This window comes from Mus musculus, chromosome 9, assembly GCF_000001635.26.
Source record: "Mus musculus strain C57BL/6J chromosome 9, GRCm38.p6 C57BL/6J".
NCBI classification, from domain to species: Eukaryota; Metazoa; Chordata; class Mammalia; order Rodentia; family Muridae; genus Mus; species Mus musculus.
Window position 1 is genome coordinate 25,531,866 of NC_000075.6, and position 19,733 is coordinate 25,551,598.

Genomic DNA, 19,733 nt, shown 5'->3' on the forward strand with positions numbered 1-19,733 from the left:
TAGAATGTATAATTAAGACCCTAGTGGATTAATTCCCATGGAGCAGGATTATGATAATGCTCCTTGTTTCCTCTATATTTTCTAAGTATTTCAGAAAAGAAAAGCATTCTAGAAAACTTATTCCTAAAACCTAAATAAAAGATGTTTTTGAACTGTGACCTCATGAGCCACTGCTTAAAACAACCCTCTGACCAGAGAATCTGACTGGCTGGTTTGCACTTACAGGGAGGGAGGAAGCTTTGCTTTTTGTTGATGAAGGGAGACTGTTGCCTCTGACAATCCAGTGGTGCATTTCATCTGGTCCTAAAGGATGGACGAGCAGTATTTGGATGAGGTGAAAGGTCAGCCTTCAAAGCCATATGTATTCTGGAAGGAACATTAGTTTGCAAGTGCGGAGTCTATGCCGTGTTATATAACTTTCTTACTCTCAGTGTGCTCTGAAAGCAGAAAGTTCCTTTTTCCTTGCATGTCCTGTAAGTAAAAAAAGAACTTCCTTATACTTTCTTAGAAAAATAAAATGAAGAACAACATTCATTAAAACATTGGCAATGGACTGAAAGGGCCAATAGTGAGCCTAGCTGGGGATAGAGGGCATCCTGGGTGCTGGGAAGCACTGAGTGAAGGCTCATTTTGTTTTAAAGTGCCTCGAGAAGTGGTTGTTCACCCACTTTCTGTCTGAAGACATGATCACATGTAAAGCTGAACTTCAGAATGTCTTTCCGGCATGGATAGATTGTTCACATTAATTCCTGTGTCAAAAACATGGTATTTGCTGTCTGAAAATGTGATCAGATGTAAATGTGATCAGAAGTCATTCCAAACATCAGTTGATGAGCTTTGGACACAGTACTAAAGCTGGGCAATGACAGGAGGAGGGATGGTCACTTTATGTAGGTTGGGAAGGACTTGGATCTGTAGAAGTAGAGGTCAGAGCCGAGGAAGGCCTGGGGTGAATTCTATCTTTGGAGGACCCGGGTTCATTTGGACTGGAGTGAAGGATGCTGAGTGGAGAGCTCAGTGGGTACGTCCATCTTGAGTCATAGTCACCTGGGTTAAAAATGACCAGCAAGGGCCTCCCGGGTGCTCTGCAGCTTCATCTCTTCCCTGTTGGTGGTGACACAGGGAAGAAGTTTAGGATGAAGTGGAGGTACTGGTGTCCTAGGCCCTGAGTTTGGAGGAAGGTTTAGCTCTCGTGAGGCATCCTGGCCTTATCTTTTAAGTAGCCCGAATGCCAGTGTAAACAGAAGTGTTTAGGAAGCATGCAGCTCAGTGTATGTCAGGGGGAAATGCTTTCTTTTTCTTCCTTTCACCCCAATTTAGAAATTGCTGCAGATTATTCTTTTGGTTTTTCAAGACAGGGCTTCTCTGTGTAGCCCTGGCTGTCCTGGAACTCACTCTGTAGGCCAGGCTGGCCTCGAACTCGAGATCCAACTGCTCTTCTCCAGTGCTGGATTAAAGGTGTGCACCACAGCATCCCTAAAATAGTAAAATTTCCCCTCTATTTAAGGAAAGTATTTCACGTCTCACTTTTAAGTGGTGTGATGTTTAATTCCTTTCCAACATCTTATACTTTAACTTCTAGGATTTTGTTCTCATTTTTTTTTTTTTTTTGTTAAAGGGACTTTAATTTATAACAACTCCCACATACAGGCTTGATAGTTTTCAACAAACATGTCTATTTAAAATTACAAAAATTCTGACCCTGATCTCATGAGCTATCTTATACTTAGAACATAGACTACAAATATATATACATATGTATGTGTGTGTGTGTATCTTTTAGTCTATGTGTACAAGGTCTTTTTTAAACTCAAGTAAATTTCTTGTTTAAACTTAGGTCCAATCCACCAGCACCCCATTTCACACATACACACTCACAGCTATATAGATGTATATATTCCAAATCTTAAGCATTAAGATAAAGATTATTTAATCTGTGCATATTTTGCCCATTATTTCCATACTTTTAAATTTTAGGGATAAAGAACAAACGTGTGCTGACTAGTCAACTTTAGAGAACATATCATAGTCATTGTACTCTGAGGGAGTCCCTAGGATGGAGCCCGTAGGAGCGTGTGTACTTTGAAGTGATTTACTGGTGATGGAAGGAGTATTGCAGAAATGTCAGCTTAGCAACTCCACATTCATAGGCCTTTTTCATGTGCCAGCCAGTCATTTGCAACAGTTTTTTTAGGAGGAAAACTTTAGCTTTATTTTGATCAATGTCAGCTCTTGATGTACTTTCCAGTTATAATGAAGGTAAGAATTATGTCCATTTCAATGCACAAAAATATCATTAGGTCCAATTTATTGAGTACCTACTATATAATGCAAGCAAATGACATTTCATTGAATTTTCACAGCGAGCCTATTAAATTAGAATTATTATCCTAATTTTATAGAGTAGAAACTGCAGTCTGACCAAATGCCTTCTATAGGACAGGCCTTCACCAACCTCCCCATTTGCCACTGGCCACCTGCTTCTGGGTACTCAGTCACTCCAGCTACTGGCTCTGCTTCAGTTTTTATACATTCATTATAGAAATGTTACGTATTTTATAACCTTAGGCCATTACAGATCTGTCACGGTCTGCTCAAGGTCCTATGACAAAATACTGCAGAGCAGATGACTTATAAACAACAGGCATTAAGCTCTCCTACTTTAGAGTCTGGGAAGTCCAAGATAAAAGTGCTAGTTAATCTGTCATCCTGTGAGGACCTGTATCTTAGTTCATACATAATATGATGCCTCTATTTGTGCTGTCTGTGGTAAGATGAGTAAGGCTATCTGAGGCCTCGTTGATGTGCATACACAATGATGGTCTCGTTACAGTAAGGTGGCTTGCTGCATAGGAATAGCAGAGTCATTTTTGGTTTCTTAAGTCCAAGTAAAAGGAATGCTTGCATTAAAATAGAGTCTGTGAGTGTGCGTATTTGTAGTTAAAATACATTATTGCTGAAAACAGCATATGCTCATTTGAGCCTGCAGTGAGCTGTAGTCCTTCCCTGGGGTTGCAAGGGAGTCTTCCCTAAATGATACTGCATATTGATCAAGCTGTTGGTGGCCCCTGGTCAGTAGCTGTGTTTATGACTTATAACAATGAAGCTTGTTGCCTGATTTCTTTCTCACAGGTTTCTTTCTAGGCTGTCACAATGTTTGGTAACATCACCCATTAGCAGAACCTCTGAAAGTTAGAGACAGTCCTCTCTTGTATTTACCAACTGAGTTCACAGTGACACCGAGAGACCTTTGCCTCACTTAAGCGTCTTAAGGCACTGTCATCAGCTGCAGGCTCCATTTCAGGAGATAGTCCCCACCTCTTGGTTAACATGACATCATGGGAGTTCAGGCATATCTCAAGCTCCACTCTCCTGCTCTCTACTGTTTCCCCCACCTCTCCAGTCTCTTCCTCCACTCAAGTCTCAAACCTTTTAATCATTCATGAGGGTTGGAATCAAGTTCTTTCCAACTCTCCTTAACATTGATGTCTTCACCTCTCATAACTTTCAAATATTCTTAATGGCATCTAGAATGGTAAATCTTTTCCAGCCCATTCCCACGCCACACTGCCATATCCATTAGAGGAATCTATAGCAGATCAAGTCTTATAAATGCATCCCTTAAGTAATAAGCCAGTTGACATGATGCCTTCAGAATGAACAGCTACGTTGGCAGGCAGAAAAGCAGCATTCATCTTGTTGGATATGTCTGCCAGAGATCATGGGTGATTAGGTGTTTTGTGAGTGTCCCATAATATTTGAAAGGGACCTTTTCTGGGAAGTAAGTCATAACAATCAGCTGTAGATATTTAGGAAGCCATGTTGCAAGCAGATACACTGCCATCTGGCCTCTGCTACTTTGTTTACTGGATGCAGGAAGATTTCAGTCTCATTCTCGGGGACACTAGGAATTTGGGAACATGAAATGAGCATTGGCTTCCACTCAAAGTCACCAACTACGTTCAGTCCTAACAAGAGATGGCCTGTCTGGAGTGTTCTAAAGCTAGGCTTTGCTGTCTCTGGCTCTGAAGTCCTGGGGGCTTGTAGCAGCCTGTACCAGTGGTCTTAGGGGCCCCGTGTGCTTCTTGTGGCTCTCAAATCAACACTTGCTGTGTCACCTGCTTTGTGTCCTAGACATGGCCATTTCCTTAAGCCCCAAATTTATCTTCTCCAGCCCCCTCAGCTCTCTTGGGGGTGGGGGAGGTCACAGGGTTAGAGCATAGGGCCTTGCTTTGGATTAGACTTCAAATCTGCTCTGGGGGGGTTTGATCTGTCCATACCACTATAACATTTCCCTATCAACACTGAAGCTGTTTTGCTTATGTATCCTGTCTGTGTTCAACAAATTAGCACTTTTCATTTTCCCAAGAGCCTTCCCTATGCTCACCAGCATAATCTAATTAATTAATTAATTAACCAATTAAAGATAACAAAATGAAAAAAATCTTTCCTTTGCATTCACAGCCTGGATAATTGTTAGGTGCAGGAGGCACAGCATGCATCCTGTGCCTCCAGCCTTGGTTCGTGTTATTTTTTTTTTGCTAAGCTAGCCCATGTCTAGTTTTTTATTTAAAACAGTGATTCTCAACCTGTGGATTGTAACCCCTTTGGGTGTCAAATGACCCATTCATAGGGGTTTCCTAAGACCATCAGAAAACACACGTATTTGCATTATGATTCATGACAGTAGCAAAATTGTAGTTGCAATGAAAATATTTTTATGCTTGGGTTATTAATGGTATGTGGGTGGGTGGGGGGTGATTACTACAACACGAGGAACTCTATTAGAGGGTCTCAGTGTTAGGAAGGTTGAGAACCACTGATTTAAAGTGAGAGGCTTTAAGCTCTTTCTTTTACGTGGGTACTCATAGATGTCTGTAAGATGATTGACTGGCCTGATTTCAGTACTGTTGTGTTTAAGAGGCTAGGGAGGCTGGAGGAGAGGGAGAGAGATGGGGACCAGCTTTCAAGCAGGGTAAACATGCACATTTACTAGTTAAGCTCACTGTATTATATGGTACTTGTACGGCATCCAACAATCACAGTCGTAACATAGTAGATGACTGGTCATGGTTATTGTAATAATGCAGAACTGTGAAGCACTATGAGAACGAGACAGAGATGCAACGTGATTACATTCCTGTCAATAGATGTGCTTAGTGCATGGTTTCTCCATCCTTCCATTTGTATTAAATACAGAATCTTCACAGCACAGTAAAATAAGGTATACCTGTGCAAAGGCTCGTCCTGTCATGCATCATCAAAGAACCCCCAACTCTATCACATTAGGATGCTGGGTTTTCACATACAAACTTAAAGGGTCACATACATTTAATCTCTAGACCTTCTCACTAGAGAGCCTTGCAGCTAGGGTGTAGAGGCCTCATAAGAGCCAGCTGATCTCATCTCTTAGCTCTGGCTTGAAACTTACCGCAATGGGAATGGCTGTTAGAAGCACTGAAATTGGTAGCCCTAGAGAGTGCTGCTAATGTTTCACTAACAAGCAGTTCCCTAGCATTGGAAATGGTTTTTCTGCTCTATAGTGATCCACCCCATAATCAGCATCCAAACGCTGACACCATTGCATACACTAGCAAGATTTTATCGAAAGGACCCAGATGTAGCTGTCTCTTGTGAGACTATGCCGGGGCCTAGCAAACACAGAAGTGGATGCCCATAGTCAGCTAATGGATGGATCACAGGGCTCCCAATGGAGGAGCTAGAGAAAGTACCCAAGGAGCTAAAGGGATCTGCAACCCTATAGGTGGAACAACATTATGAACTAACCAGTACCCCGGAGCTCTTGACTCTAGCTGCATATGTATCAAAAGATGGCCTAGTCTGCCATCACTGGAAAGAGAGGCCCATTGGACACGCAAACTTTATATGCCCCAGTACAGGGGAATGCCAGGGCCAAAAAGGGGGAGTGGGTGGGTAGGGGAGTGGGGGTGGGTGGGTATGGGGGACTTTTGGTATAGCATTGAAAAGACACCCCAGTGAGTTTATTCTGGATAGGCCCTCTGGTCACAGGTATGTCAGCCTTTGAACATTGCAACACAGTGTCATCTATAGGGTCCTTGGTTAGGAGCCAATCAATTGAGCTTTAAATACAGTCACAGCAGGGCATGGTAGCAGGTGCCTTTTATCTAGCACTTGCCTTTAATCCAGTACTTGGAGGCAGAGGCAGGCAGATCTTTGAGTTTAAGGCCAGCCTAGTCTACAGAGTGAGTTCTAGGATGGCCAGAGCTACACAGAGAAACTGTGTTTGGGAAAACCAAAAGAAAAGAAGTCACAACTCTTACAATGGAAATCCAAAAGGGGAGAGTAGATGATACCTACTATGCTGCCTATCTGGAACACTATGTTCCCTCCCAAATAGTTTTCTTTCTTTCTGCTTTTTGATCTTCAGGAAAGAGTTAATGACTAAAGAAAGCCTCAAAGTAACTTGAGTGCTTATACCCACCTCTGTGAATGCTTCCTATGAGCAGAGCAACATTCAGAGTTTACCCATGCAGTCCCTGCACAGGGCCACAGAAGTGTGTGATTGACGCTCTATTCCCATCTTCCCTGGAGCTCCTGAAGTTCCTGAAACCCTGCAAGCAGGAGGCAGCACAGGTCAAACTGACTTCAGTTGTTGGATCTTACTCTCTGCACCACCATGAATAAAAACTTAGTGGTAAACGCGTTTAGATTCCCAGAGTTTTGAACTGATCAAACATTTTGGAAATAAAACAAAAACTCTCTATAAAGGAGATCAAAAGAGTGCTCTGTGCTATGAAGTCCCCAGCTGACTCCAACTCAAAATCCTTTGGCTTTATCAACACCAGTGCTATGATTACATGTATTCCAGCAAGCCCAACTACTTTATCTTTGTATTGGGTAGGAAGTAGAATTTTTTTGGTAGGCATGATTAAGGAGAGGCAGCACCGTGGAAGCCCTCACTCGTGCTGGGCCTGCTACTTGTCCCATGGAACCACAACTGGGGATGCATTTGGTATTTATCCACATCAAACTTGATGAAGTCCCAGACCTTTGAGATATGGAATTTCTAGCAGTCAGAGATCTATGGCTATATTTCCACACCGCCTCTGTTCGCAACTTAGAGATAAAGACTTAGCAAGTGTGAATCCTGGCCTTCTTGCTCTACTTCTTCCCAAAGGTCTCATACATATCTACATGGAGCCTAAATAGGAACCAAAAAAAAGTGAGTGATGTTTGTAGTCATTGAAAGGCCAATCTCCAGGGTTCCCAGGACAACCCATACAAACAGCAAGTTGCATGTAGTACCAATGAGCCTGCTGTTTGCAACCATTGTTCACGGAATACTGTATTTTAAAAAGTGAAAAATGTACAGGGCCCATCCTATACTGTGTTGCTTTAGAAATATAGAAACACAAAACCTACAAACCAACTATAGGCATGTATTACTTAGCAACAGGGACACATTTGGAGAAGCAAGTCATAAGGTGATTTCATTATTTGGTATAGGCATCATTGAATGCTCTCATATGGGCTAAGAAGGCTCCAAAAGCAAGGAAAATAAAAGCTTATGAAACCACCACTGCATATTTGGCCCATCCTTGACTATGTGTTGTCACATGAGACATGATTATGCTTAGTGATGTAGAAACAACCCAAGTAACCTTTGAGCATAGTAAGCACAGACACACACACAAAATCTAGGAAAGGGGGGCACACAGAGTGTACGAGCTGTGAGATTATGTTCTCTGAATGTGTCAAGGAAGCTGCACCCACAAAACCTCATGACTGTGGTTACCTAAGCAAGTCCTACATAATACCAGTCAATGTGCCAAGTTGGATAGGGGGAAATTCTCAAGGCTACACCCTACATGAAGAACTACAGGCAGTTAGTGACTGCTGAGAGAGGGGGAATCTGTTTCCTTCAGAGTCAGAATATCTAGTCCCAAGTGGCCAGCCCTAAACTCATGTTCATATGAATAGCACTAAGTGATCTCAGTAGGTTTTACATGCGTATTCTTGTGTAACATTAATAACCAAAGAAGAGGTCATGAATTTGACAGGGAGTGGGGGTAACAGGAGGAGTTGAAGGGGGAGAGAAGAAAGGGTAAAAACAATACAACTATAGTAGTATCCAACGGATGTGTGCAGTGTCAGAGGGCAACTTTGTGGAATCAGATCTTTCCCACCACCTTTGAATGGGTTCTGGTGATCGAACCCAAATGGACATACTTTATAGCAGGCACCTTTCCTCACTAAGCCATATGGCTGCCAGCCCTAAACCCGGTTCCTAAGATGAAAAGAAAAAATATTTTCAGATATGAAAGCGTGACGAAGGGGAGTATAGATTTGGATGAGGGGGTTGTTCTAGTATGGTTCTTGGCTTAACATTTGGAAATAGGAGTAGATCGAGTCGATTTCTAAGAAAAGGTAATGAAACCAAGCAGTTGAAAACCTGAAAATGGAACAGAAACTCCAGGGGCTGTCCTTAAATATTGTCCTTTCCCAGGTTGTTTTGTGGGCTCTTCAAGGGCAGTGACTACAGGCTGAATTGCATGTAGATTCTTCCAGACCTGACATGCGCAGTAGCACTCAGCTTCAGTGGGGAAGGCTGAGATGCCAGCATGCTTGTTGGTAGTGACAAAGGATGTGTTTGAGGAAAGCAGGTCCTGTGTCTTCCCTCAGAAGCCAGTGCAGGGCAGAGGCTGACACCCCTTTTTCCAGTCTGCCTATGACATTCATGACCTCTTCTGAAAACTGGAGACCACAGGGAGCTTTCTTCATGACCTTGTTCATGTGGAGCCTACTCTGAAGGAGGAGGGGGAAATGTTTGAGCAGCTGGGCTGACCCCATTCCTGGCCTTGATTTTGTTCAACTTCCTAAGGGACATTGAATAGTTGTCCTGGCCTGTGGCCACCATGCTGGGCTGTGGTTACACCTTCCCTGCCTTCCTTCTCTTGCCCTTGCTAGGGGCTTCCTGCTGCTCCCCTCTGCTACAGATATGGCTCGTGCTCCTCCAGGATTCTGGAGTTAACATGACAGATGTACTGGGATTACAGTTTGCCTTCCTGGGATCTCCATAGGGTTTGGCATGGGCTCCTAAAATGGAGAGTCTCCACACTCTTCATTTTCCTTGTAAAGGAGATTGTGGGAATGTTGTATTATAATGCAAGACTGCCCCGGGTTCTCTTTGGAACTCTCCAGAACCTTTGTATTCTGCTGTACTAGACAAATGGTGATCACATACTCTGAGCAAAACTGATAGGATTTAATCAAGGATGGGGCTGAGCATGGGGCTCACTCTTGTCATCCAGCACTTGGGAGGCTGAGGCATGGTGATTGCCACAGCAAGTATGAGACTACACAGGATAACATATCCTAGGCTACAGAGTGAAATCCTACCTAAAAACAAATCAAACAATAACAGCAACAAAACAAAATAAAACAAATGAAAAAAATTAAAATAAACACAAAAGAATGTACAGAGTTATTGGCCAGATGGACCAGAAAAATATAATGGCGGGTTTATTAGATGCTTTCCTGGGTGGGTTCACTGGTCCCAAGGAGCAAGGCCAGGGGAATTGTACACCCGTGCTAAGGAAAGGGGATTTATAGGTGTTAGGCGAGAGGTGATGTGTTAGCTCAGAGCTGGGGTTGTGCCCATATAAGGTCAAAAGCTGAACCCCTGGGCAGGCACTCTTGTATGGGTTGCCTGAAATGCAGAAGTGAGTGGTGATGATGTATTAGCTCTGAGTTTTCTCTGTAGGGGTGGGGTTAAGGGAAGGAGAGCAGACAGGGTTCCCCAGCCTGGGGGGAGTTGGGGGCAGCAAGCAGGGGTGCCAACCAAACACAGAGCCGTGAGCTCTAATCTTGCACAAAGCTGGCTGTATGAGGAGAAGAGAGATCATATCTTTTGCCTAGATTTTAACATCAAGATTTCTTCTTCTTACCTCCTGTCTACTTCTGACCCACTAAACTGTGGTATCCACCATCCCTGGGGTCTCTCTTGCTCTGGGTATCAGCCATTGTTCTCCAAAGTGTGGCCTTGGCTTTAGGCTCTATATCTTCTTTCCACTTTCCTTGAAGTCCTCCTGCTCTCCAAAACAAGTTTTTGGTTTTTTTGTTTTTGTTTGTTTTGGTGTTGTTTTGACTAGTTCCCATGTTGTAGCCCACACTCACATCTTAGGACTCATTATCCTACTGTGTAACACCAGCTAACCCAGAGACAGCATTCCTTTTACTATGTAGCACCAGCTAGCCCAGAGACAGCATTCCACTTGTCCCATCCTCCCAGATGCTGGGATTTTCATCAACACTGTATACTGAATTTCTTTCTGTCTCTTATTGGCTATGGCTTAGGGATCTGGAGAGATAGCCCACTAGTTAAGATTACTTACTGCTCTTGCAGAGGACCTGGGTTTGATTCCCAGCATCGACATTGAACCTTGTAATTGCCTGTAACTTTAGTTCCAGAGGATCTGACACCTCTTCAGACCTCCTTGGGCTCCTGTATACACATATGTCACGCACAGACACACTCTAACACACACACATACACATAAAAGAAATTAATATGAAAATAGTTATGGCTTAGAACATCTGCTGTTGGCTATTCTCTGTGTTTAGCCTCCTGAGGAAGTTACCTTCTTTGACACCATCTCTCTATCCTATTGTCCAATTCTAGATTCCAGAACTTGCTGAGGTAAAGTCAGTTACTGTCTTTCTCATACTGCATTCAAAGGTCTCAAGACTTAAGTGTCAGATACAATTCACCAATCTCCATCTCCATTGTCCTCCCAAATGACATGTTCCCTCCAGTTCCCAGTCTTAGCACTGAGGTGAGGTTTCTCATACCCAACCATTTCTCATTCAAAAAAATTCCACTGAGATGGTGCATACTCAGGAGGCTATGGCAGGAGAATCAAAAATTCAAGCCAGCCTAGGTTACATAATGAGACCCTGTTTCAAATAAAACAGCAACAGAAGGAGCCTCTTAGCTTTGTCTGGTATCCTTCAGTGGGTTGTGTAGCATGTGCTCACCAAGGGGTGGATGTCATTATCTGGTTTGTTCATCAGATGTAGTGCTTTAAGGCAAAGGCTCCCCTTGCTTCTCAGTGTCTCCCAGTAGTGCCTTGTCTGTAAAGCAGGATTAAGTGTTTTGTTCATGTGATGATATGTATGTCGTTATGTGACACTCATGGATTTATCAGATACCATCCTATCCCATGCACTGTGGTTCTTAATAGTCTTCCTTTTACTAGGGTATAATCTCCATGAACGTTTGCCTGGCTGTAGAGTTGGGAGTTTTCCTTTAAGTGTGTTATAACCCTTATACAACCTTTACACTGCAGTCTTAGGGAGCATTGTAGAAGAGGGAGCAGAAGGAGTGTAAGATTCAGAGAACCAGAGTGTCTGCTGCAAGATAGCTTCAGATATGTTGGACAGGAAGCTCCGGCCCTGAAATCTCTGCAAAACTTAAACAAGAACAACGCAATGTTAACACCAGCTGTCATGCAATTGGGAGGACTCACAATATGCCACCCCTAGATAGAGGGCTATGTGAAATTAATGGCTGATGTGTGTGTGTGTGTGTGTGAGAGAGAGAGAGAGAGAGAGAGAGAGAGAGAGAGAGGATCAGTCTCAGTCTCTCTCCCCCAGATATTCCAATCCCAAGTGGTCAGCCCTAAACACATACACATATGAGCAACACTCAATGAACTCATCCTGTGTTTCTATTGTGTGTGTGTGTGTGTGTGTGTGTGTGTGTGTGTGTGTGTGTGTAACAATAATAAAGAAGAGTTCATGAGTCTGAAAGAGAATTGGGGAGTTTGGAAGGAGGGGAGGAGGGAAGGATAGAAGTGATGTAAATACACTAATCATGTATGGAATTCTCCAAAAAAAAAAAAAAAAAAAAAAAAAGACCTATAGAGTGTTCTTGTCCATGTCCTCAGGGGCTACTGAAGTCTGCTGCATTTGTAGCTCTGAGCTACCCAGATTGCCGCTGGCCTCTGGCTTTCCTCTGATGCGGTGGTACTAGTCTTCACCACGGGAGAGTGAACTCTGCACAGCCTCTCCTAGTCCTCTTAGAGACTTCACTGTGGCAGCTGTCACTCTTGGAAAAAAGACAGTGCTCTACAGCACATTGCCCTCTTATGTGGCAGAACTTAACTGTGTGTATTCTAGATGCTTCCAAGAATTGCTTGTGCTCTAACCTGGCCATTGATATTCTTTCTGAATCAAATCAGTGCTGGTAGCTGATGTTTGTGCTTTCCTGCTCTTCTTTAAGTGGGGTACAGGAAAAGGAAGGACTGTTCATAGCAGTGTTCATCTGCCTGGGCTCTGAAGCTCTTAGAGAATGCTGATTAGGTACCAGGCTTCCCGAAGAACGTGCTCTTGAGACCCTGATCCACACTGGCATGTGGGAGAGTCTAAATATCACACACTCCTGTCTTCGGGCATGTGTGACTAAGCAGCACTTTTGTTCCTTACAGCCCTTGAGGGCAGGGACATTATTGTGTTCACGTGGATCCCCCACCCCAAGTATCTACAGCTGGATACATGGCTGTTTGTGAAGTAGCAGGAGGAAGGAGGGACAGAAGATGGGGCGGAATTGAAAACAACATACCAGATGATCTTCCAGAGTAGGAATTTAGATGGTATCAGATGGAAGATTTGGTAAATAGGTTTTCTGCTCCTAGATATGCATGAAATTGCTCCCCAGGGTGTACCCGGTGTGTTAGAAGATTGGATATCATTAGTACTGGTAAAAATAGCCACGTCTTGAGGAGCACCCAACATTAGAAATAGCAGTGGGATAGCATATAATGGGACATCTGAGGACACAGAGCCTGTAGGTCTCAGGGGGAAGAGTCCTGGCTTGCTGAAGGGCCCTATGCATCAAGCCCTGGAACAGCCACCTGACTTGCTCCGATTTTGGGGTGCAGACTGTCTGGATTGAGGGGCTCATCACCATCATTTCCTGGATCCCAGAGACCCTTTCATCTTGAGTCTAGGTTTTAAATGTGAGAATTTCTGTCTTTTCTTCTGCCCTTTCTCAATGACACTGGGGCTGCTATTTGTTTCAGAGCAGATGCTGAGTGGGTTTGAACTTGCTATCATCTGTACTACAGTAGATTGTTTATGGTTTGCTAGGGTGTTGAGAAGGATTCTAAAGTTTAGTTTAGGTTCAGTGGAGGGAAGTTCCTTGAAAAGAGGTGGCAAGGGCAGGGATGGCTGGAGAGGAGCCATGTGGGTGCCACCCCTGTTCTAGAGAGTGGGGAGCAGTAGCCTAGCGTTGGTGGGGGTGATTTTCATTTCATTTCCCCCCAGAGCTTTCCTTTGGTGCTCTTAAGTGGGTTCAATGTGGTATCTTTGTAGAAGGAGATAAAAAAAAGTTCGGAGACTTCCCAGCTTCCACATCTAACTTGGTATCTGATGTTGGACCCTAGACCCTGTGATCACAAACAGGCAGGAACAGGAGGCTATGTAACACCCCCCTCCAGAGGGAATGTTTCCCAGTAGTTATTTCAGAGGCAATTTAAGCTTTTGTAACTTGAGCTGTGACTGGTACTCCCAACTTAGCACATAAAATTGTTGCTCACATGGCTAGAATCTTGGCTTTGTGCATTGGCAGTCAGAATGGCTGAGGAGGGACCAATGGCTTCGAGCCACCTCAGGGTGTATTTCATTAACAGTCAGTTATACAGCCATGTTTAGTGGCTTTTGCCCAGGGTGAATTTGTCCAGGTACTTCCTTTAAGGCATTGTCTTTTTCATGTGGAGAAACAGAGGCATGACTGGAATGTATGAATTTTCAAAGTAACTTGGGCCTAGGGCCTCTTGGGCCATGAAGTTAGCAGATTTTTTTTTTGAATGTTTTACACATGTCTTCTGTAGACGTTGCAAGGGTAACTATGAGCAACAACATGTGAGCCCCTCAGCCTTAAAGTGTTTCAGTATTTGGAGAAGATAAATGGAAGTACCACAGCAAATAATACTTTAAAAAGAGTGGTAAGCATCCTGAAGGAAACAGAAACCCTCCACGGTGGTTGACCAGAGAAGCTCCTTGGAGATAGTCCAAAGAGTCACTAGGTCTGAGAAGCAGCTGAAGCAAATCTGTGGAGGATGGAAGAGAAGTCAGGGCTAGTGGAGAGATGCCCTGAGGCAGTCTATTAGCACCCATATTGTGGATGGAGATAGTAGTGGGCTTATTATAGACTCAAAGGCATCAGTTGCTTCTCTTAGAGGTTACAGGCTTCAGTCATTGGGTTCAGTCAAGGCTCCAGGCCCTAACTAGAAGCTGCAACAGTGTCCACTCCTCCAGCGTCTTTGGGTATTTTCTCCTGGCAAGGCTATTTTGGTCTCTTTAGGAAGCCTTCTGTGGTGTCTGTGAAACCAGGATTCCCTTAGAATCTCTGTTTATGCGCTCAGAACAGTTCACCTTATAGTCTAACTTCATTGTGGCTTCTAAGCAGACTGGAACTCTGCACATGTTCTCATGCACACAGTGCCTGATGAGCAATATATAATGTTTACACTTCGACCATTATTACAGAAAGATCGTGAGTGAAGGTTAATACTGAGTATGAGTAATTGTTGACTTCTATATTCCTCAGAATTTAGTCTTTGCATGAAACAGTGATCAGTCACTGTAAGGACGCTGTGTGCTAACAAACTATGTGTAGCCAAAGTTACCATTGTGACCAATGGTAAGCACGCATTTGCTGTTGTAAGCACATTTGCAGTGATGTGTCACCACCACCATCTAACTCCAAACTGGACTTTCATACAAGAAAAAGCCATTCCAGTTAAACTGTAGCTCCCCATACCCCTCCAGACCCAGGAAAGAAACACTCGTCTTTCTGTCTTTATCAACTTGGCTATTCTTGCTACCTCATGTAAGTGAAATCAGCCAGTCTATCTTTATGTCATGACTTATTTCACTGAGCATTTCAAGGTGCATCTGTGATCTCTATTGTATATATAACACAATAGCTTTTTTCCTTTTAAGGAGGGATACACACACATGCACATACATACAGACATACACATATATACATGCACACATGCACACAGACACACAGACACACACTTAGACATTGAAACACAGACATAGACACACAAACACACAGACACACATGCACATACACAGACCTAGACACACACACAGACACTCAGATTTGTACATATGCACAGACATGCATAGATACACACACACAAAAACACATGCACACATGTACATACATACACACATAGACATACACAGTTACACAGACACATATACACACTCACACATACAAGCATACTGACACACAGGCATAGACACAGAAATGCACATGTACACACACACACACACACACACACACACTCCACTTTGTGTTTGTCTATTTATCTGCTGGTGCATATTCGGGTTGTTTCCATCTTTGGGTTATAAGGACTATCGTGAACACGATGTGCAAATTCCTTTTTAAGTCCCAACTTTCAACTTCTACTGAAAATAGTAGTGCCGAATCTTGTGGTAAAGCTACTTTTAGACTTTAGAAACATTTTAAATATATTTGGGACAGTCAGTTTACATCAAACAAAGTCACCTTCCGGTAGGAGGTGACATGGGCTGAGATTTTGCATTCTTCTTTTTCGACCCGTGTGATGATGCTTGCTGACATGAAATGACTCGTTTTAAAGATGCCTTTATTTTATTTTTTACAGCATCAAACTTCTAGCTGTGCAAGAGCTGCTTGACAAAGAGGCCCTGGAAAAGGTAAATATTTTGTTTTTCCTGCTACACGGAAGAATTCTGCTCCCTGACCAGAGGCAGCACTTACTGCAGACGCAGTCTGCTTCTTCCTATTCTCCTCCTGCCCTGAGCCCTGCAGACTTTCAGTCAGAGCTCCTAGTACTCACACTGCACTTACCCTTGCAGACCCAAGCTCGCTCTGTTCATTCCAGGCTCTGGGAAAGCCGAGGCTTGCTCATCACAAGCCGGGCCACACTCTGTAGAAGGGTTCCTGCGCTTCTAAGCTGCAGGAGCAAGAGGCCTCCCGTATGCCAGGCTTCAAGCTTGCTGTCTCCTCTTGGTTTCACATTCGATCGTCTGAGTATAGAGATGAAGGGACTGAGGTCCAGCTATACTTGGTCACCAGCCCAAGGCAAATGGACTCAGTGGAAGAGTGAAGATGTAGACTTCTTTAAAAGATGTGACCGTGGCAGTGTTCTTTTAGTGGTCTAGCTATTGTAGTATATTATAGTATAATTAGGCTGTGCTGAAGACAGGGAAATCACCTCCACACCTGTGCTTTGGGAGTTTGGGCGACATCTGGTGCATTTTGCCATGTTCAAGTCAACTGGAACTGACAATCTTTTACTTGTAGATCCTGGTTCTGGGTTTAAAGAGGAATGGGCTTAGCAATGCAGGCTAGGCCAGTACTGAGGAGGCCAGGCCCTAAATGCCATTGTGGGAGCTATTGAACTCCTGCAGTACATTCCCCTCGGCTAGCTCAGGACTCTTCCTACACATGTCGTTGCAGACATTGATTATAATCTATAGGTTGACATAAATGTAAGTTGTTAGAGAGATAAACATCCAATGGTACTTTTTTTTAAGGAACATAAAATGTTTGGACCAGTGCTGAGTGTCTAGGTACTATAACGAAGGAAGTCTTTAAAGTCAGTATCAAGCAGTGCTGTGAAGGGTAGGGAGTGGCCTGAGCTTTGAGACTCCATTCAGCCTCTTTTCCATGAGGGGTGATACAAGGACACTGGTTCCATTGGACCTTAGAATGGCAAGATGTGAGGCAAATAAGTTAATGTAGCCAAATGGCTCTCTAGATATGAAAGCACTCTGCCCATATCAAGGCTTAATTATTCATGTAAATGTTTCATACACATCCAGCTATTAAAACATGCTATGATGACTATAAAAGCTATCAGTGGGACAAATGACAGCCTTGAGGGTGGATGGCAGATTAGATAATGGTACTAAAGTAGCCATAACTTTTCCAGAAGCTGATGGCTTTTTTTGTGATCATGTAAGAGAATGGCCTGGTCTGTAGGAACCACATGAAGGGACACAGGAAAGAATCTAATCACTCATTCTGAAAAGATTCCAAAGAAGGTGGAGAGAAAGGAGAGGGGCGAGAGGAAAGGGAAAGGGAGAGAAGAGAGGAAGGGGAAGGGGGAGGAAAGGAGGAAGGGAGGGAAGGAGAGAGGAAAGGAGAGAGGGAGGGAGGGAGGGAGAGAGAGAGAGAGAGAGAGAGAGAGAGAGAGAGAGAGAGAGAAGGAGGAGGAGCAGGAGGAGGAGGAGGAGGAGGAGGAAGAGGAGGAGGAGGAGGAGGAGGGATATAGATGAGGCAAAATACAAACCATTGGTCTTGCTGTGTAGGCAGGTATATGAGGTTTCTTTGTATGTCTTTGAAGCTTTAAAAGGCTCTCCCCCATTTCCTTTGTAGTAGTATTCACTAAACCTGTGTATTTCACTTCCTGGTTTTGAAAAAGAAAAAAAATCTTCGCACACACGGTGCTTCCACATCCAGTGCATCAGTATAATAAAAATACAGGCAGCAAAAATACCAGTTATGTCTTTGAAGTGGTTACTGTCCAATTTAGAGAGGCCACATAGCCAGACCAATTCAGGGCACCAGAGCTTGCAAAATGGATCAGAGAGGTAGTATTGGGCTTGCAGTGGCTGGCTGCCAGCCAGTGAGCCATTGTGCCACCCTGAGAACCAAGCTTTCATGGCTCTGCTCCAAAACCTGCCTTCTCCTTCCTCCTTGAATTATCTTGGGTTACTTATCTTCTGTGCCTCAGGTTTCCAGCTGAAAAATGAAAGTCATAATCCTTAATTCACAAAGCTTTAGAAGAGAGTTAAGTGGGCTGTCTAGGGAAAGGTGCTCAGTAGGACATCTGGGTCTCGGTGATCTCCAGAAGTTAGCTTCTCTGTATACTGTTCCCTTGTCCCCATCCACCTCCAGCTTCCCTCCTCTTCCTCCCACCATCCGTCTTCCCTTCTTGTAAGCCTGATGGTGGGTTTGCATCATCCCATCTTGACAGATAGGGCCGTCGAAGTATATGCAGGGACTGATGGGGAGCCACGGTCTTGCAGTTCCTCTTCTCTCTTCTGTGCAGTTGTCTCCTCGTTCCCTCATTCATTCTGCAAGTGTGGGGGTTTTCTGCATGTTAGGCAAGTAATAAACATTCTTAGAACTGCTCAGAAACAGCCCAGTGGTTAGCGCTCGGTATCCAGTTGTTATATGTTGAGTGAATCATGACATATTGCCTAGATTGGTATGGTTTTTTGTTTTTGTAGTAAGATTGGTTCAGTGATTTGTTGATATGTAAGATATGTTCCCTGAAGAGCCTCATGGATCATATTTTTCCTTCCACGTGGAAAGAAAAGGCTAGAAAGCCACTGAGAAAAGTGTGTGGTAAACCCAGCTTTGCCATTCAGCATTGTCACTGGGCCACTAGCTCTGGAAGCTCATTAGGAATGCAGAACTTTGACCTTTAGCTCAGACCCACTGAATCAGAGCCACTCGCTGCATCTGAGAGCCCAGGTGACTGACTAGTGCGCATTAAAGTCCAAGAACTGCTCAGGAGAGGGTTGTTTACCATCCCGCAGTGACTATTGACTAGCCTGTAATAGTCAGAAACCTATTCGATTGCACAAATTGTGCTTCTATGTCCAGTGAAGCTCCTTCGGGAGCTGTGTGTTCTATTTGTAGATTTCTCTTTGGGTGTGGCATCCTTGCGAGTTTACAAGCACACATACTTGTTTAGAAGGCAGAGCAGAATTGGGGAGGGGACTTTATTGCTATCTGCCTTACTGCCTTGAGACAGAGGCTCTCATGGAATCAGAGCCTTGCAGTTTCTGCTTGTCTGGCCAGTTAGCCATTGAGCTTCTGGGATTTGCCTGTCTTTGCTATAGGGCTGCGGTCACAGATATGAGCAACCATGCCTGATGTCTTAGTTAGGGTTTTATTGCTGTGAATAGATGCTATGACCATGGCAACTCTTATAAAGGAAAATATTTAATTGGGCCTGGCTCACCAGTTCAGAGGTTTAGTCCATTATTGTCATAAGGGGATGCATGGCACATGCAGGCAGACATAGTACTGGAGAGAGAGTTGAGAGTTCAATATCTGGATCCATAAGCAGCAGGAAGAGAGAGCCTGGTTTCAGTTTCTGAAACCTCAGAGACTACTCCCAAAGACATACTCTTACAACAAGGCCTCACTGCTAATAATGCCCTTCCCTCTGAGTCTATGGGGGCCATTTTCATTCAGAGCACCACACCTGACCTTTTTATGTGGATGAACTTTTTATGTGGAGGACCTGGTTTGAACTCAGGTCCTCATGCTTGCAAAGCAAGCACTCTTACCCAGCCTCTTGAAGCCTCATTTATATCTCACTTTTCCTGCTAGTAATAGTCAGAGCCAACAGAGAGGTCTCAGAAGTGCAGATTGAAAGCTTCACACGCCTATCACCCTGCTGATGTGGCATGGAAACCTGCCTTTGGAGTTTATAGTCACAGAATTTCTGAAACTTTACCATGTTGGAAACTGTGTCTTCAGTTTTTTTTTTTTGTTTGTTTGTTTGTTTGTTTTTTTCGAGACAGGGTTTGTCTGTGTAGCCCTGGCTATCCTGGAACTCTGTAGACCAGGCTGGCCTCAATTAAATGTGTGCGCCACCACGCCCGCCTTCTTCAGTCTTAACAGTAGGAGCCTGTGCGGACCTCCATCTTGGAAGGTGGTTGTAATT

At 43.8% G+C, this 19,733-nt stretch overlaps 1 protein-coding gene and 1 pseudogene across 1 annotated transcript in view; one reads left to right on the plus strand and one right to left on the minus strand.

Annotated features, from left to right (window-relative positions):
- Eepd1 (endonuclease/exonuclease/phosphatase family domain containing 1) overlaps window positions 1–19,733 on the plus strand; it is a 122,598-nt gene that overhangs the window by 50,353 nt on the left and 52,512 nt on the right. The window contains exon 3 of the mRNA NM_026189.3: window positions 15,687–15,738. Within this exon, the coding sequence (NP_080465.3) occupies window positions 15,687–15,738 (52 nt within the window). The remainder of the gene's footprint in view (window positions 1–15,686; window positions 15,739–19,733) is intronic.
- On the minus strand, window positions 7,232–7,354 carry Gm25861 (annotated as a pseudogene).